Raw genomic sequence first — 18,461 nt, forward strand, 5'->3', positions numbered from 1 at the left:
TATTTTGTACAAGATAGAAAATAAAAACTATTGGTCAGTGAATTTTGGTTTTACTTATATTGAACGACGTGAAAATAATAGTTGATATGTTGAATTTGTTTCATTTTTTCCCACAATATAAATACCAGCTTCCTTCTTTTCTAATTTAATACTCAATCTGATTCCAATTTTTTATATCAGTATTTTGGTTTAATGTCTTTATAATGAATTCTTCTATAGCTTGAAAAACGTGAGGATCTACTACTTTTCAAATTCATGCATTTGTTTGTTGACTCTCTGGTAAATTTATAATAACACAACATAGTCTCTAATTATATAGTTTATTGATTGTAGGGATTCACGAACAATAACACAACAATAATTAAAAAGTATTTATTTTGAATACTTAAAATCAATTAACATATTTATAAAGTATTTTTGCTTTACTATACTGATTCAAGCATCAATTTTATTCGATAATCCTACATAAGTTTGATAGTCAGATTTACATGGTTGCGTCGTGGCTCCTAAGAAATCTGTCAGGAATTTGTCAACTCTGTCATTATTATCACAATGTTTTCTTAAAGTTCCTGGGAAACATTCCGTAGCTGGTACGTAACGACTGAAAACAAATTTGTCTATTATCAATTTTAATTTAAATTAATTTAAAATAGCCAATATTAACACATCTATTACGATTTCACTTGTCGTTTCTTTGATAGTCCCTAATAAACAGTACTGGTGAAAAGTTTGTGCCCATCCCATAGTTAAACATCGTAAGTCCGGTTTTCTAAAATGCGATTGTTCCACCATAAATGCATTCAAATGTTCGTATGATCTAAAATCCGGAAGCAATCCTTTTCCAGCGATTCCGGATTTACGATGTTGTACTGTATTAAATTTCATGATATTATACTTTAACAAATGTCTCTCTCATATTGTCAAGCGAAGGTCGAAATGTTGTCTTACAAACCAAAACTAATATTTTCCGTTATTTGTTTACTTTATACGAGCACATTTTTATATTTTGTCTGTGGGTGCAACAAGTTAGAAACTTGCACGTACCATCTGATTTGTTTATCATTCTTTAACTGTGAGCTTTAGCGATAGATAATGTTCAAAAGGGCTCGAGTAAGAACAAACTCTGTAGATAAAACGTATTGTATTGATCTATTGATCAGACGACTCACCAGCTCAGAGTTAGCTGCGTAGATCTATGAATTTAGGAAGTACTTGGAAAGGAGACTAAGAAAAGCGGGTGGTAGTGAAAAAACCTTTTTTAAGTCGTCAAAACAAAATTAAGGGGCTAAATAATATAAAAATTGGATTCATGAAGAGTTGAAGGGAGTTTTATGGAGTGATGTGTCACAGTTTGAGGTTTTTCGATTTAGGAGGAGAGTGATGTGCGCGTGTCGAAGGAAGAATGGATACTAGATCCATGTGTAATCCCAATTGTAAAACTCGTTGATGGTTTGGGGATTTTCTAAAGGATGGGACACTGGAAACCTTGTAAGAATTTGAGACATTTTGAAGAAAGAAGGCTATAAAAAAATTGAAGGAAAATGTAGTAGTACCTTCTGTCCAGCGCCTGATTGAAAGAAAATACATTTTCTGGCATGACAACGGTCCCAAGCATTCCTCAAAGTTGTACAAAGAGTATTTGAGAATAATGGAGAGAAAAAATATACTTAAAGAATAATTTGTCCTTTGCAACTATGTAGATATAGGAATAGTTGTTTCTATATTTGAGGGTACACATTCTCTAAAGTGACCTTTTCAAGTGTGAAGACGAGATGTTATTTAGCTTCCTATCTAACATTAGTGGAGAATTTCAGTAAATTTGTGATAAGATATTTTATTGGTAAGACTGCAGCCCATCGAGAATGAAAGCTCAACTATAACTACTCCAAGTGAATCTGCTTCTTATTCGTATCCTACAATTACTTTCAAACTTGAAAAATTGCCCGTTAAACTTGTTAAAAATTCTCTAACCATGAAGAAATAATGTTGTTACGTTCCCGAGGAAAACAACACATGGAAAATTGGATAAAAGGAGATTATTTTGTTTAATTCTCCTGGGACAACCTCTTGTTAATCAATCATCACCGATCACTTATGTTTGCTTAAAATTTTTCATGATAATTGATAATTATTAGTATTCAATCTTATTCTTAACATATTTTTTGCTTGACAAAAACTCACTACACCAATAAAATATGACTGAACTTACTTGCAAAATTCTTCTTGAGAAATGGGAATGTTTTGGTCATCATGTGTTTTGGCGGAGGTGGTTTTCAAGCATTCGATATATTCTAGAAGAATGCTGTAGCGTCCAAGAGTGCTAATACAGCTGGTTACTTTGTAATCTGAAATTAAAATATCGAAGATTACATACGTATCGGTTCTACATATATTTTTTGACTACATATTTACTCGAAAAACATCTTAAAATGATAAAATTAGATGTAGTTCAATTTAGGAATAACTATTTGATTTTCATGAGAAACGAATAGTCAGGATTTAAACCATTTTGATACTTTTTTGGGGTCGTTTATGAGGGAAAATATTCATTTAATTAACTTATAATGAGAATAATGTTATTTTTATGAACAAAGTTGATGGATTACTTCATGAACCAAGCCAAATCCGTTTTGATGCTTATTGAAAAAAAATTCGCCAACTTGAGAACAAATGGTTGTAAATTTTGAGTACCCTGGTACATATACATATATTTTGGATTATCTGTTTGCTGGTAAATGAATTAAACAGAAGATATTTATAGTGAAAAGTCTAGTAGAATTTTTGAAATTATATTCTGCATTGAATGATACTTTCAAATTATAATGGAATAAATATACGCCCTTATACGAAGTTTGACGACTCAATTTAGCATTGTTAAGACATCAAAAAGCTTAACATTTATATACATACCACCATTCACTTCTTTTGGATTTTGGAATTCTCGTTCAAGATTTCGTATGAACTCAGGGGTTATTTTGTTAATTTCTTCCGTTATCCTAACGTTTAAATCAACAATATTATCTAGTATATTAAAATATAGTATAGAAATAATCAGATATTTTCGTATCTGTTCTGCTAAACATAAGAAAACAATCTTTGAAGATACTAGAATATTAGGCAAAAAGCTAAATAATCAATTGATATGAACCTGGTTGGCAGTTCTCATTTAGGTATTCAAAGATACTAAAAGACGTCGTTATAATATTTATGGGCGTATTAAATTTAAGTATGGTTTATTTGTCCGAGACTCAAAGATTTAACGTTTTAACGGTTAACAAACAAAACTGTAGATAAGGGAACAGAGACACCCTTCACTGGATGTGTGAGGATGACACTCAATATCCTGAATAAGTGATTGTTTGGGCTGGTATCATTAACAATCAAATTATTGAGAGCACAGTTAATGGTGAGGTTTATCTAGATTTTCAAAGACTTTTTCCTGATGTCAATCATCCAAAGCAATCTATTTACTACCAACAAGACTGAGCCGCGTTTTGCACGTACAGTTAGAAATTATCTAAATGTTTTTCCCAATAGATGGATTGGAAAACTAGATTCTCCGATTTTACTCCTCTCGATTACTTCTTATGCGGTTATTCAAAATATAAAGTTTATTTCAATGGATAACGTAAGAAATTAACGAAATAACCCCTGCGGTCTTACAAAATGTACGAGAATTCCAAAAATCGCCTCGCCAAGAAGTGAATGGTGGTCATTTTGAACATTTAGTTTAATTGTAAAGTACATTGAAAAATATTCTAAATATTATGCGGCATGATTATCTTCATTCTACGTAAAGTTTTGTGATAGAGATCTCATAAAAATTTCATATATGAAAAATTAATTTTCTCAGTTATGATTGTACCCAATTTGAAAAACTGTATATTGCTCAATAGAGGACTAAAATTCCTTTCCAACAAGGTGTCAAACAACTCCCTTTCTTATTTAAAATTTCGAGTTCTTATAATTCAGAGGAGGTGCTGGAGGGAGATGATATTTGCATATTGTAATTTGTCAATTTAAGAATAAAAATTTCAGGTTTTTCTCACATATGAACCGCATTGTATGATTTGGGATATCTACAATTATTTTCCACTCTCTAAATGAAATTCGACATTTTCTATATACGTGAATGGATATGAAAAAAAATCCAAATTAAAAAGGTTGGAACCAATATTCTATATGAAATCGTCACGAATCACTTCAGACGTATTTGCTTAACAAGCCAAAACCAAAATATTTGCAATAAGCGTTCGAAATTTGATAGTTATCTTCAAAATACAATGTAATAATGTGTGACAATTATTCTCAGAAGATGTATTTTTTTTCAATAGTTCAAAATTTGTAAACATTTGGAATTTTCAATTTATCTTTTAAATTTTACAAAAGTTTCAACATTTGTATCATCATAATTTTCTACATGTATACTAAACAAGTTTTCCATCAAATTTGAAAACAGAAAGGGAAAAATGGGGATGGAAATGACGTAATATGCTAAAGATCCCTATCACGATTAACGAGAAATCTGTACCCAAAAATATGTTGAAATCGATAATTTGAGAAGTATTATCATTTTATCATCCAAACTTCACTATGTTATTAGAATTTGTTCAGTAGTACATACTTTAATTTCACACCTACTGCTATAAAGTTTGACACCATTATATGTCAGCCAGAAAGTTGGGTTGCACTTTTCACACTCTGAAATTATTTCTAATCCTGTTTCAATCAGTGAAGTATAAATAAAGTATAAGTAATTTATCAGCTTATACTTTGACAGATAATGATTGTATGTCGAAAGTTCAAAAGTTATACTGATTGATTCAAGAAAATCTAAGCGACCAAGTTGTATCAGAACTTAATAATGACTTTCGCTTGTAAAAGCATTTCAAATGTTCATAGCATTCAAATCAATTGGATTGATGGTGTGATTCACGAAAAAATTGTGAAAAAACCTCGATATTTTGTAAATTTTTTAATATTTTGAATGCAACAAATTGATAAGATATGATAGTTTCTGAAGTTTATATTTCAAATACGGTCAACTTAGGAATATTTTATGCAGAATATCAGTGAGTAGAAGTAATTTTTCATATTTTTCAACCATTAGTTGATAATTGCAACTGAGGTTGCATGACAATTCAGGATTCTCTGAGAATAAACAATTTTCAGTTCTTAGCCAATATTTGAATGTAAAAAGGGTAAAGGTGGAAAATGAACAGTTGTTTTGGGTTATCTGGTTACCTGCTTGGTTTCATTGTGGTGAAGGAAGAGTTATTTTCTTTCTTTCTTATTTTTAATAAAGTTACTATTTTCATATTCATGAATCCTTTTTCTATTATGGTCAAATTTTCAATTAAAGTTGCTCCATTTTTTCAGAAAAAATTGAAAACCTTCCGTTTTTTGCTATATCTTTTCATTGAAATTCAATTCACATTCTTGATATAATTAGACTATCAATATCCGTTTTAGAATAGACATTCTAAAACGAATCTTGCTTCGAATAATTCTAGTTCATATGGGGGGAATCGATTTAATCGATGAATTCATATTCAAATATAGAATTGGAATTAGGTCCAAAAAAAGGGAGACCTTATTTTTCTGAATTATAAATGATTGTATAGGTATTGCAGAGGCGGTTAGATTCTAGCATAGACCTTTTGCAATTCCAGAGAAAATGTGCTCAGTATATATTCCAGAATTATGGTCATGAACCACACCTAACTTATACATGAAGAGATGAACTTGGTTTGGTGCGGTTAGATCATTTAATTGTGAAAATGGAATCCAAATATAAAGTTTAACCTAATAATTCACTTATGGAAGGAATACGATTCAATTCATCCCGAATGGTTTTTTTTGGGTACCACCAATCATAAAATATAATTTGTTGATGTTTGGAAAGAAAATTTATGAAATATATTAGTGAAAATCTTGGATTGTAACTCATTCTGTATATTAATAATTTTATATCAACTATTTTGAGTAAAACTTTAGTTGCTTGGGCTATGACAATCATCATAGAGAAAAGTTTCGAGTATTAATTGGTTAAATATGTTCGATAATTCAGATGAAATAACAAACTTTCAAATCTTTCATCATATTTATTCTTGAAAAAATTTATATCTGATCTCACCTGTGAATAGAGGTTTGTCATCATATAAGAAATGAACCATGGATTTAGATAGACTCAAAATGAAATCTGGGAAGTATTGTTGGTTACTAGCTAAGCAATTCTTCACTTTCTTGATGGAATCTCTACTACATTCTTCAATTTTATCCAGGAAATCTTGTTTTGAAACAGTGAAAATGGGAGATTTTTGTACACATCTCTTCATAGTATCGAATGTTTCCTAGAAAAATTTGCCATTAAAGTAACTGAGAAAGTAACTGAAAAAGTAACATAAAGTATATTATATATCAAAATGTTATAAAATAATAGGTAACTGATTTTTTACGTATGAAATATGACCAAACAAACGATTTTGATCGGTTTTAGACAGATTGTATTGGTTCCTGCTGAATCATGACAATGTTTTGAAGAAAATTCTCTATTTTCCTTGTTTGTTATGTACAAATGATTTCTACAGAAATGAAAACCAACTTGTCAATGAGGAAAATTTAAGAGAGATTCGAATTGTCTTGTCAAAAAACAAGGGAAGATATCATCACTCACCACTAACAATTTCAACGCTGATATCTGAAGAGTAAGGAGTTCAGAAAAGAAACCACTTAGCGATTATTGATATAAATGTTAAAAATATGAAATTAGTGGACTTAGGAATAGATAAAATATTGTTGTAGATACAGAAGACCAATAGACATAGCTACAATTGAGGACTTCTGAGGACTTCTGCATTTATTGTAGTTGGAAACATTAGGGATATTATTACCTTAAAATGATATGGAACAGAGCGTACACAGAGAGTACACAGCAACAAGCTGTACATAAATACTTTATTGATACAATAAACCACGTAGGTGCTATGGAAATACATAAGTACTTTCGGTTTTTATAAGTGGAAACGCCTCTAACGAAAGATAATCGTTTCATTAGACATATTGTTATATACGATTAAACAAGATTAATTTGAACAACACTAACATGGAAAATCAGTGGTTAGATGAAGTACACTTACCAGAGCCCATCGCAAATGGGTTGATTCTAGCCGGAAAGATTTCATGTGGGTTTGATGGAATTATGAAAATTTAGAGTACTACAAAATCATTCCAGAAGATCGAGCTATCAATACCGAGGCATATAACGGACAGGTGAAGCGATTGTATTAGGTTTTATGGAAACAATACCAATGTTTCATTAACAGAAAGAGGGTTTTTGGTTTTTTTTCCAATAAAACAATGCTAAACCACATACTGAGAAAGGTAGACAAAATAAAATCGAAGAACTTCAGATCCATAGTTTACAATGAAGCTATACTACAAATATTAAGGCTTTTTTTGTATGATCTCGCTAACCGAGACTTTATATACCACGACTCGTTGATAGAACATACCGTTCTATACTGCATTTCGTTGATAGAAAATACCGTTAAACATCTGGAATACCACGACTTGTCAATTGTTTCACATCAATATCTCACGTACTGCGTTTTGTTGATAAAAAATATCGTTCAACACGTCGTCTACCGCAATTCGTTGATAGATACCGTTCAGCATCTCATATATCGCGACTAGTTAATAGAACATACCGATCTATACCGTTCATACCGTCTCATTTGAGACGAGTAATGGGGGACGCGGCTCTTACTTTGGAGGAATTTGTTACAGTATTGTGTCAAGTAGAGTCCTGTTTGAACTCCCGACCACTCTATCCATTATCTAATGGTCCAAACGATATGAATCCTTTAACTCCTGGGCACTTTCTGATAGGAGAAGCATTAACGACGATTCCTGAACCGAGACTCCTTGATATCAAGGAAAACCGATTATCACGTTTTCAAAGAGCACAACAAATTCTGCAACACTTCTGGTAAAGATGGACCAAAGAATATATTTCACATCTTCAGACCAGAGTTAAATGGAAGATAAACCATCCTCAACTACTTCGAGTTGGCACCCTGGTCATAGTCAAAGAAGACGGCCTTCCACCACTAAAGTGGAAACTCGGACGAATCCTCCAAATCCACCCCGGTGTTGACAACATCATACGTTCCGTAACTATCAGAACTGCAACAACGGAGCTGAAGCGTCCTGTAGTCAAGATATGTGTTCTACCCAACCAAGATTAATATTAGTGTTGAATACCTCGAACGCAGCATATTTGACATCTCGAACGCAAGTAAGAGGTTGCCGCGAAAAAAAGAAAAAGAAGAAGAACATTGACATCAATAAAAACTGTAATTGCTAATAGTTCTGTTCATGATTTTTAAAAATTATTGTAAAAAATCTGTGCTATCAAATATATTAAATTTGTTACTTTTGAATACGTGAAATTCTCAAAATCTGCACGATCCCACAACAATTTCGTTGATAGAAAATACCGTTAAACACATGACATACCGCGACTAGTGACTTGTTGATGGAAAATACAGTTCAGTATCTCATACATTGTGACTAGTTAATAGAACATACCGTTCTATATCTTACTGCATTTCGTTGATAGAAAATACCGTCAAACATCTGGAATACCGCGACTTGTGACTTGTTGATGAAAAATACCGTTCAGTATCTCATATATTGCGACTAGTTAATAGAACTTAACGTTCTACATCTTACATACTGCATTTCGTTGATAGAAAATACCGTTGAACATCTGACATATCAAACTTGTGAAAATACCGTCCAACATCTCATATACCACGATTAGTTAATAGAACGTATATATCACAATACGAATCGTCTCAATTAATAGTCGGAATAGGAATCAAATTCATTTTAATGGAAGTTATTGTTATTTATGATCAATAAATTGTCCTTGAATTTGTTTAATGTATAATTGAATGTTCTTTCCGTATTTTAGAGAGTATCTAGGTGAAGTAGGATTATACATCAAATAATTTGACTCATTATTCAATGAAATAATCAGTTATTCTATACAATAACTGAATACATAAACATAGATATGAACATAATTTTGATACTGGTATAAAAATTGCTATAAAAAGTCTACGTGACTTTCTACCAGCGTAAAGTGGCAAAACCGCTGTAACTTTTTATCTTTTACTTAAATTTATTTTGGAATTATAGTGAATATTTGCGTATTTTTATCAGCGAAAGGATTTTTTGGGGGTTAATTAACGTTTCATCTTTGAATTTAGATTTTTCTCAATAATTAACCTCATATGATTTTAATAAGTATCAGAAAATATGGTTAGATTAAATTCATGTAAACAAATACATCAATTTATGACGGTTGTGGAACAAATACAAACATATACTTGTAAGTTAATAGTAGAAAAAACAGCAGGATATTTCGATACTCTCCTCACTGGTTCTTCTATCCTAAATTGACACATAATTATCAATGTTTAATACGACTAGATTGGGTTATTGTTCATCAATTGATGCTTAAAACCTTTTAGGTGGAATATTTTTGCTTTCTACATGAAATAAATTACTTATTGATTGAAATCGTTCACAAAACAATTTTAATGTTAACTAAAAGATTAGAATTAGAAAAATTGGTGAATGGAAATAATGTCTCGTATATTTTAAGCCCAACAACTTATCAAATGCTTCACAAATTCATTATGTAAGCAGCAATATGAAAGTAGTTACTGTAACTGTAACTTCAAGTCTATCGTCCTTCATATCTCATACCACTCGTAGGTGGTAGCTCGACTTCTTCCAAATACTTCTAAATATACTTTGAATTCCAGTGCTTTCAACTCGTTAAATAGTTATTTGAAATTATGATGAGATTATTCAGTGATATTTTTTTAGAATGTGCAGTGTCCCAAAAAAAAATTATTATCCTAAAAGAATTTACATATAATGAATAAACGATTAAAATGACTAGCAAATGACGGGTGTGCTGCTTAAAGGTACCAGAGAATTTTGATAATTGAACACGAAAACAAAATATCATACATTTCTGAGGTAGTCAAATAATTCAGTCATCTAGGTGTAATTATTCGATATGAGGCTGAAACTGAATCTGCTGTAAAGAAAGATTATGAACCAAATACTCATAATATGAAACCATAATAATTTTTCTGATGCATACAACTCGAACACTCCTTAGTATTCTCTGTATTTAATTATGCAACCTATTGGTCGAACGGACAGATTCTGTTGGAATAAAATATTGAGAATACAATGGAGTTATTTTATAGTTAATTTGCTGCTCCAACATTTTTCCTTTACCATTAGTTCAATTCATCTATATGATAAATCAATTCTCACCTTCAAGTCTTGTTCGTCAGTGTAAGATAAAGTTTTATGCTTATTGCAATTATTTATTATGTTACGTTCTGTTTGTTGTAAAAACGAGGTGGACATCGAGTTTAATGCTTGTCTGGTAGTTCGTCTTAGTACTGGAAAAATAAAAGAATTTATTATTTGATTTGAACAGTCGAATATATAAGAATTAATATATATTAATTTGATATGATATTAGAATAAAATGATACGTACCTCCCCTTTTTTCTTGAACATCTTCAGCATTTGTGAGACCTGAAATATGGAAAAATATAGAACTCAAATATTTTTTTAGATTTTTAGATATTTTCTGACATCACATGATAATAGAAACATAAACATACATTCATGCTCAAGAAGAGCATCAACTAACTTTTCTAATTCTCATTCAATTTCTTTCTTTCTTCCATTTTCTCTAGCCATCCAGATATTTAGAATAAACATCAGTGAGCTATTCCTACAAGGAACGAATGCAGTTCCAGTAAATACGAAAGAAATTCTCTCTCTCTCTATATATATATATATATATATATATATATATATATATATATATGTATAGGGTGTTTCTGAATACATGCAAAAAAATTTAGGAGGTGATTGCTTGTATGAAATTAAAATGGGTCTTTGCTATAATTAATTTTTTTGAGCCCAACCCTTTCTGAGATATCACATTTAAAAGGTGGTGACTAAAATTGAGTTTTTATTGTTTTCTAAAATTTCAGTAATGCTAGAAACTTTAAATTCTATAATTTCCGTACACTCGCAAAGGACTCACTAGAGGAATTTTTTCAATATTCCTGGTATATTATGCGGAGTTGAAATAAGCAGACCTCACTTTATTTCGTATCAAAGCTTTTCTCAGGATAAAGTTTTATGAAATAAAATTATAGCTCAATATCCTTATTTCATTTGATGCAGAGAAAAAAATAAACTCAATCATCTATAATTTTTCAAATAAATTCAGTAGAAAACAGCGAATATGTAAAATACAGAAAATTCTAATTAATACAGGAAATGACCATCTCTAGACAAAATATGAGAACGTAGCCTACGTGTCATGGGTTTCCAGACCCGGTTTGTCTGATGCGATGTTTTCAAGTAGTTCAGGGAGAGTTCGAGAAATTTCATTGGAAATTTATCTCCTTCACTGAACGATTTGAAAAAGGTGCCCTATAATCTTATAGGGATTCTCGTCTGCATTTACATGATTATCGCGATAATGTGTGATATTGAGGGAAATATCTAGTTAAAGAGCTTGAACCCGTTGGATGTGGTAAGAATATGGTTGCTGTTCTTCAAAATTCGCCACAGAAATGAATAGCTGATATTTAAGATGTTGCCAATTTTTCTACTGCTTGTAGAATTTAGAAGTACCCTGTATATAATTATTGATCAAGCAGTTTTATTTGTCGCCGAGGAATCTATTGAAAATTTACCATTGAACTGTTTCATTATACTGCCTAAAGAAACCCTGCTCACACTTCTCAGAAATAAAAAGTTTTTCTAACTATGATCTCTCCAATAGAAAATGATTTCTGACATTGAAAGGTTCACTATAGATTTTTCTGCACCAAATGATAATTTGGGATGATTTTATGGATAGCTAAGAACAGTGGCTTGCAGTGAATTCAATTCCCATTTCACGAGTTTACTTTCTTTCCAAGAAAATAGTTCACAAAGTTTTCTATAATAATTTGTATAATGAGAAGCAATTCGCTTCAAAACTATGTTTTATATGAAAAAAAAACTAGTGAAAATTTGAATTTAGTTACTAGAAAATCTATTGAGATAACTAGTAAATGGATCAGAATCTAAAAATATACTCAGAAAAAATACTTTCAGTTCCTCTGACACAAAATACTACGTGGCAATCTCACTCATCACGCCTTAATTTTAATAAAAATAAAATAAAATAACTGAAGACGATAAGATGAATGTAGTTGATTGAATTACAAATTGAGTATGGGGAATTAACTAGAACTCTTATTACTAATAACAGATTTGCAAACAAATTAATGGAAAAACATGTTCTTAAATATTAATCATTTGTGTATTTCAATGAAATCAATGTGTCTCGGAGAATGATTAGAAAGGCTAAGACTCATGTTATTATCGCTTATCTTCGATATAATTGAACCATATATTAGACATAAACTGTCCGAGAGAAAATTGATGAGTATATAACCATTTAAATTATACAAATACTGCTTTTTATTAATTAATACTTAGAACACAATATTGATTCAAATAAATAGACTTATCATCGTTTTCTATTTACAATCGAATCACAGGATTTTCCAGGTTTTTCCTTAAGAAATATTTCACAAATATACATCACACATAACATAATTTTAATATTCTCTGTACATACAAGGTAGTCCAGAAATATGTATGTGAATTTTTGAAGCTGATACAATAAGCAAGGTAATGAATGTACATATTTCTAAGAAAGTGAAGAAAAAGGGAAAATCTTTATGTTGTTTGAGTTGTTTAAGTTAGAACAGAAGTTAATCGATATTATCTAGGAATCTAGGAATGATAGGCAACTAGAGGTTACGTGAAATTTTTATAAAACTTTACTAAGAAGCTAGAAAATACTTATTCTTCTAACTTGATAGTGGTGAAAGTCTCGAACCATTGAAGAACATTTAGTACAATTTAGATATCATGCAAAATTTCAAGTAGATGTGAGGAAACATTGAATATATTTAATGAGGTGAATAAAAACCAACTTTATAAAGACAAATATTGCTGTTTACTCTCACTCCGTGTACTCACCAGTTCTGAATTTTAACTACAATACTGACAAAAGTGCTTGTGAGCAAAGTACACGGAATGGAAATAAAGAACTCAGAAGTCCTATTAGTAATATAAATTGACAAAATACGAGATAAACATATATGGATGTATCATAAACCCATACTAGAAAGAATCATTACTACAAAATTGAAATGCTACGACCATCTAAGACGGGTAAAGAATGAGAAGAAAATTTGAGAGTCAAGATGATATGCGAAAAAGCTCAGAGGAAGACCACCAACAATACGGAATGACTCTATAGAAAAAACATCGCGCAGAAGAGAGGTTGAGGAAAACGAAAGTGGTGACCATTTCATTTTCTAACAATGACAGATATTAAAACATATTTTTCTAACGTAAGAAATGTGCTCTCGTAACAATTTATACCGATTACTGTTTTGCTTTATTTAAACTCACTATTATTTCCGTAATCCATCAAATTCATAATACAAATTGATAGTGAACGAGTACAGATCAATAAGTGAGCTTTCTAATTTGAAAAGCGATTCTACTTATATCAACAATCTTTTGTTTCTTCCTCAGAAATTTGGTCTAGATGTGTAATTTAGTGAATGTTTGTTTGTAGACAACCTCGTATCTTAAGACAAAAACGGAAGTTAGTTTTGTATGAAAATTCTACACTAATAATTTCAAAGGTGAAAAAGTGGACCAAGGATCACGGAAAATGTAGAATGTTCAATTATGGTTTCGATCCAAAATCAACTGTAGACATCACACATAGCTCAGTATTCTGATAATCATTCGAGTATGAATAGTTTTTTCTAGAGCTGGGTGCCCTGTTTGCTCATAGTTGACGACAAACGTTAACGTATGACAAATTCGCTGAATTTTTTGGTGTTGTTCAATTAGAATATGGACATTTTTCAGCCATTTCGTGAACCTAGATTGGCCACAACACACTTGAGATCAAATAGTAAAAAGGACAGTAGGTTTCTCGGGGTGCCTCCATAATAATACGAGCTAAGGAGGGTTTATCAGCCGATAATATAGTGGCAAGCATTATTTATATCTATTTATTGTTTATTGAATCGACTTAATGCGACAACACAAAAGTATATGGTGAGAATACGTTAATTAACTCACTATGTTTCCTTGATTTAGCACTCAGTGACTATAGTTCGACGGAAACACAAATGATTTCATGAATAAATACGACAAATTATGAATGAGTGAATGAACGAATGAAATTTCTCGAAAGGGATGGAAAAATTGTTATAGGAAAAATTATACAAAAAAACTGCTCCTGTTTATGTTGTTGAACTTGTTTATTGCGTTAATCGTGATATAACGCATTCATACTCTCCAATAACATTTTTTCCACAAAAAAACAGAAGCAATTTAATTCTACGAAAAAATCTTGCAATGTTTTATCACAATTTTGTAAACTTACTTATAACTAAGAAAATTGTTACCGTAGTCCACTTCATTTTCAATATTAATACTCAACTTGTTTATAGAAGAATAATGTAGATAACTGGTTATTGTGCTCTTATATACGAGTTCAATTGAATAAATATTTTGAAAACCATATAGATAGCAGATAAATGATACTTCAGCATTATGAGAGCGCTATCCATGTATGTCGTAAATACGTGGGGTTACTGAAAAACTTGTAAATAATTGAATCTTAACGATCTTATTTTCTCACAAAAAACGATTGGTAACGATAGGTGACTCAAAACAGATGCTAAAAATCTACATCTCTTCTTGGACCATTCACTAAAGATGATAGATTGAGTTTATGAAATTTCGAGTACCCTCTACCAATATATTATTTATTACTACTCTGATTCTTTTTTTCTCACATCTTCAATATAAGCTGGCATCAAATTTCAGATCACCCTTCAGAAAGTGATATAATTGCAATAAGTGTGGCGATATTGGTGATCATCGAATCGTTTCACGTGATTGGAAACACCCGAAGCACCGTCCTGTTGAAAACATAGTGTTGCAGTAATGTTCGGTTGTGAGGTTTCCCTCAGAAATATATGTTATTGAAGATTTCATGAAATTACTTTCTGAGAACGCTACTTTTGAGCAGAGTATTAATTTTTGTGAATATAAACGATATATTATGTCTATTTCCAAATGTCATATTCGTACGACCTAAGGCGTCTCCTCCACTTGTTGTTGAGTACGCTCATTGTGTAGCTACTCTATCAATCCCTCAGAAGGTTCACGATATAGTATGAATAATACTCTGGTTATCCGTAGTCATTGTCACTTCTAAAGAATCTGGACAGAGGTTTTTCGTATAACAAAATCTGCTGAGCCTAGCGTCTTCAGCTGTCCATTGAGATGGCAATCCACCTACAAAACTTCTGTTAATATTCTTCGATTTATAACTATTAAATATATTTTCTCTGATTATAGGTTCCTAGGAGTATCGTTGCTTATCTCGACCTCTGCAGATTATTAAAAATGATTTTTCTATCTTTCCTTTTCTGCTAGTTCTCTTTATTGTCTTGTAGCCGATTGTACGAAACGGAATCGGTTCCTTCTTCAGTAATTTTCTCAGCTATTTCATTTCCCTCCAGTCCCCTGGAACCTATTGGAAGGTAACTTCATTTGTTTGCTGAGACTTTTTAAGGAATTAAGGAATATCAAACCAAATTGAATTTATGACATTGGAGCTCACAGCACGAATAGCTACTTTGCTATCCTGTTAACGATAATTCCTTCTCAAGTTGAGCTGGACATATTTTTCAATTGCAAATGTATCTACTTGATAAAGGCTTAGTATATTACTTACACTTTCAGAGATTTGTCTAATGTATTGGAGTCATATGTTTATGTTCGGTGGACTTTCTAAAGTAATATTTTGATCTTATTCACTTCTACAGTTTTGCGATAAAATTAAACTAAAACTAAACTTTTTCTGTATTTCATTCTGACGTTTCTCAGAAATATATGAAGAGGAAAATTTATATTCATTATAAAACAACCGTTGGGCTAGTTTTTGTAACTTCGATCCGATTTAGGATCTCTTGAATACAGTCCTTCGAAGTTTCTGCACACCATCAGACTTTATTGGACCTCTTCATATCTATTTCTAATTTACCATATAGGGCCTGCTCCAGAAATGTACCTTCTGCTTTTCTTTAATGGGTTGCTTGTACAAACTGATGGGCTTGGGGTGGAAATATTAATTATTCCAATTTATCATTTGATTAAAAAGAGTTTATTTTCGTTACTTCTCTTTTTCACGATCTCGCAACCACTCACGGTTATTTTTCAGAGTTGATATTTTTCTATTTTGTCAGATAATATTATGATAAACGCCAATAATTAAATAATTTCTATGAAAATTTTTTTTAATTAGAATTAAAATAGACCTGAAATAAAGATAGTGTACTCTAGAAAGTATATTGCTACTTTCACTCTATTTGAAATTCAATGTGTGCCGATAAACTTTGACATACATAAGTCTTTGAGACTGATAAATAACACAAACAAAATATTATTTGTGTATCAAATTAAATAAAATTTTGAATATTGGAGTGCTATGCATATTATATTACTAAGAATTTCCTCCTATAAATAGATTAAATCATGCGAAAAAAACACAATTTAGGAAAAACCAAATAAGTATTCAATATAATGCAAGGAATCTAATATCGCATATTATTATTCAAATACGAAGTTAGACGGTAAGTTATTTCATTCTGTCGGAAATACATTTTATTTCTTACAGATCCCAATGTGATATCATGTTAATACTTTCTTGTGGTGGCTCATTATCGAAACTTCACCGAAAATTTGATTGGGTATAAATACATTACAATTTGAAGAATATTGATTGAACATGTTCACAAGAGATCAAAGTTCAAAATAAATCAATAAATAATCTTACGGTATGTGATTCACTTGTTGTTATTAAAAAAAAAGTAAATGACAGAATAATTATTTGAGGGTGGTGGTATATTTGGATTCATTGGAAAAATTTCGATAGAACAAGGAAAATAAACAAAAACCCATAATTCAAAATATTTTGATAAAGATAAAAATAGGTCGAAAGGTCAAGCGGCATTTATATGAGATGGATATTTCTAGAGCAGCATCCTATTCCTAGCAATCATTGAAAATAATTTCATTCCATTTCATCCATTACCTTTTTTTAGTATCAAAATCTTAACAGAACCATACCTACAAAATGATTATATATAAATAACATAAACTACAGATGAAATTCAAAATCTGTTGAGTGCATTTTATATAGATATTTTGTTTATTTTCAAATTCACATTACTTCAATTACGAATAAGTTCAGTGTTTATATAATTCTCCACAATCTGTTTAGTAAAGTATTTGAAGGAAATAACAAAAACAGCAAGTGTGTCCTCTCGCCTTCCCTCGCCTTGTCTCTCTGTCGCTCCTCTCATGTCAGTTCTTTAGGCGTAAGTATCAAAATAAAGTAAATGACGCGTGGGAAGTAGAGAATTAAATATTGAATAAATCGAGAGTGTGGATTGTTAGCACTCTTGCCGTCTTCGCACATCACGATCCGTGTCGGGAGCTTCTAGAAGGTGCCTCACACGGGAGTACAGATCGGAATCTGTGAAAAATTACTGAGTAATAAGTATCCACACAAATCTATTATAAATTCAGAGACTCATCAAATTTCCGTTAATTAATCTGCCATTTTAAGATACAAACTACTAATTTTATTATTGGAAAATTGTCCAAACTGGATGATACTGGAAGAGGTTGATATTATCAATATTGTCACAATACATTATCACACCTCCAACATTTTTCTTTTTGTAAAATATTGTATATGCCAATTGGTTATTTCGAGATTTCTTTAGTAATAACTGATATAACAGTCACCTCTATTCTTTTTGATTTCACCGTTTAGCTTTTAACAATCCTGAATAGTATAAATATAGTCCGGTCAAATTACATCAAAAAATAAGAGTGAAACTACATAAACTCTCACCAAGCTGACAATCAGTAAAATTGTTGAAAATATAATTGAGAATAAAATTTGAAGGTTGCCCACCATTTCCGTAAAAACTATTCAATTCATTACCAACGGCATTTACTTTTTTATTACTATGTACGGGGCTCCTAAAAAAACTACCTGCTTAAATAAGTATCGATATGCCTGTTTTGCTCAAAATACTAAAAGCAAACAACAAGTTTCATTCGCTTGTCTTCATCCAACCTCAGCTTCTGCTCATCAACATCTTTTTCGGGTATATTCCCAAGCTCAAGTGTGGCTAGGATGCAGTGCTAAATGTGGTTGAAGAAAAGTCGGA

General features: G+C 31.1%; 1 protein-coding gene across 1 annotated transcript; it reads right to left on the bottom strand.

Moving 5' to 3' along the window:
* Positions 1-358: 358 nt before the first annotated feature.
* LOC130895870 (uncharacterized) lies at positions 359-14,729 on the bottom strand. The gene is made up of 6 exons (XM_057803447.1): positions 14,591-14,729; positions 10,597-10,635; positions 10,366-10,496; positions 6,137-6,353; positions 2,210-2,345; positions 359-601 (listed from the first exon to the last, which is right to left on the bottom strand). Exons 1-6 carry the CDS (start codon positions 14,625-14,627, stop codon positions 436-438), a joined length of 726 nt encoding a protein of 241 aa, XP_057659430.1. The 5' UTR covers positions 14,628-14,729; the 3' UTR covers positions 359-435.
* Positions 14,730-18,461: the final 3,732 nt, after the last annotated feature.

Source organism: Diorhabda carinulata, chromosome 6, assembly GCF_026250575.1.
Source record: "Diorhabda carinulata isolate Delta chromosome 6, icDioCari1.1, whole genome shotgun sequence".
Classification (NCBI taxonomy): Eukaryota; Metazoa; Arthropoda; class Insecta; order Coleoptera; family Chrysomelidae; genus Diorhabda; species Diorhabda carinulata.

What these genes read in the sequence shown, in the direction of transcription:
- LOC130895870 (XM_057803447.1), bottom strand. Translation starts at nt 14,627, where the DNA reads ATGAAGTGGACTACGGTAACAATTTTCTTAGTTATAA. An exon ending in AACAATTTTCTTAGTTATAA is followed by an intron (nt 10,636 to 14,590) that starts GTAAGTTTACAA and finishes TCCATATTTCAG; the next exon opens with GTCTCACAAATGCTGAAGAT. An exon ending in TGACAAACCTCTATTCACAG is followed by an intron (nt 2,346 to 6,136) that starts GTGAGATCAGAT and finishes TTTTAATTTCAG; the next exon opens with ATTACAAAGTAACCAGCTGT.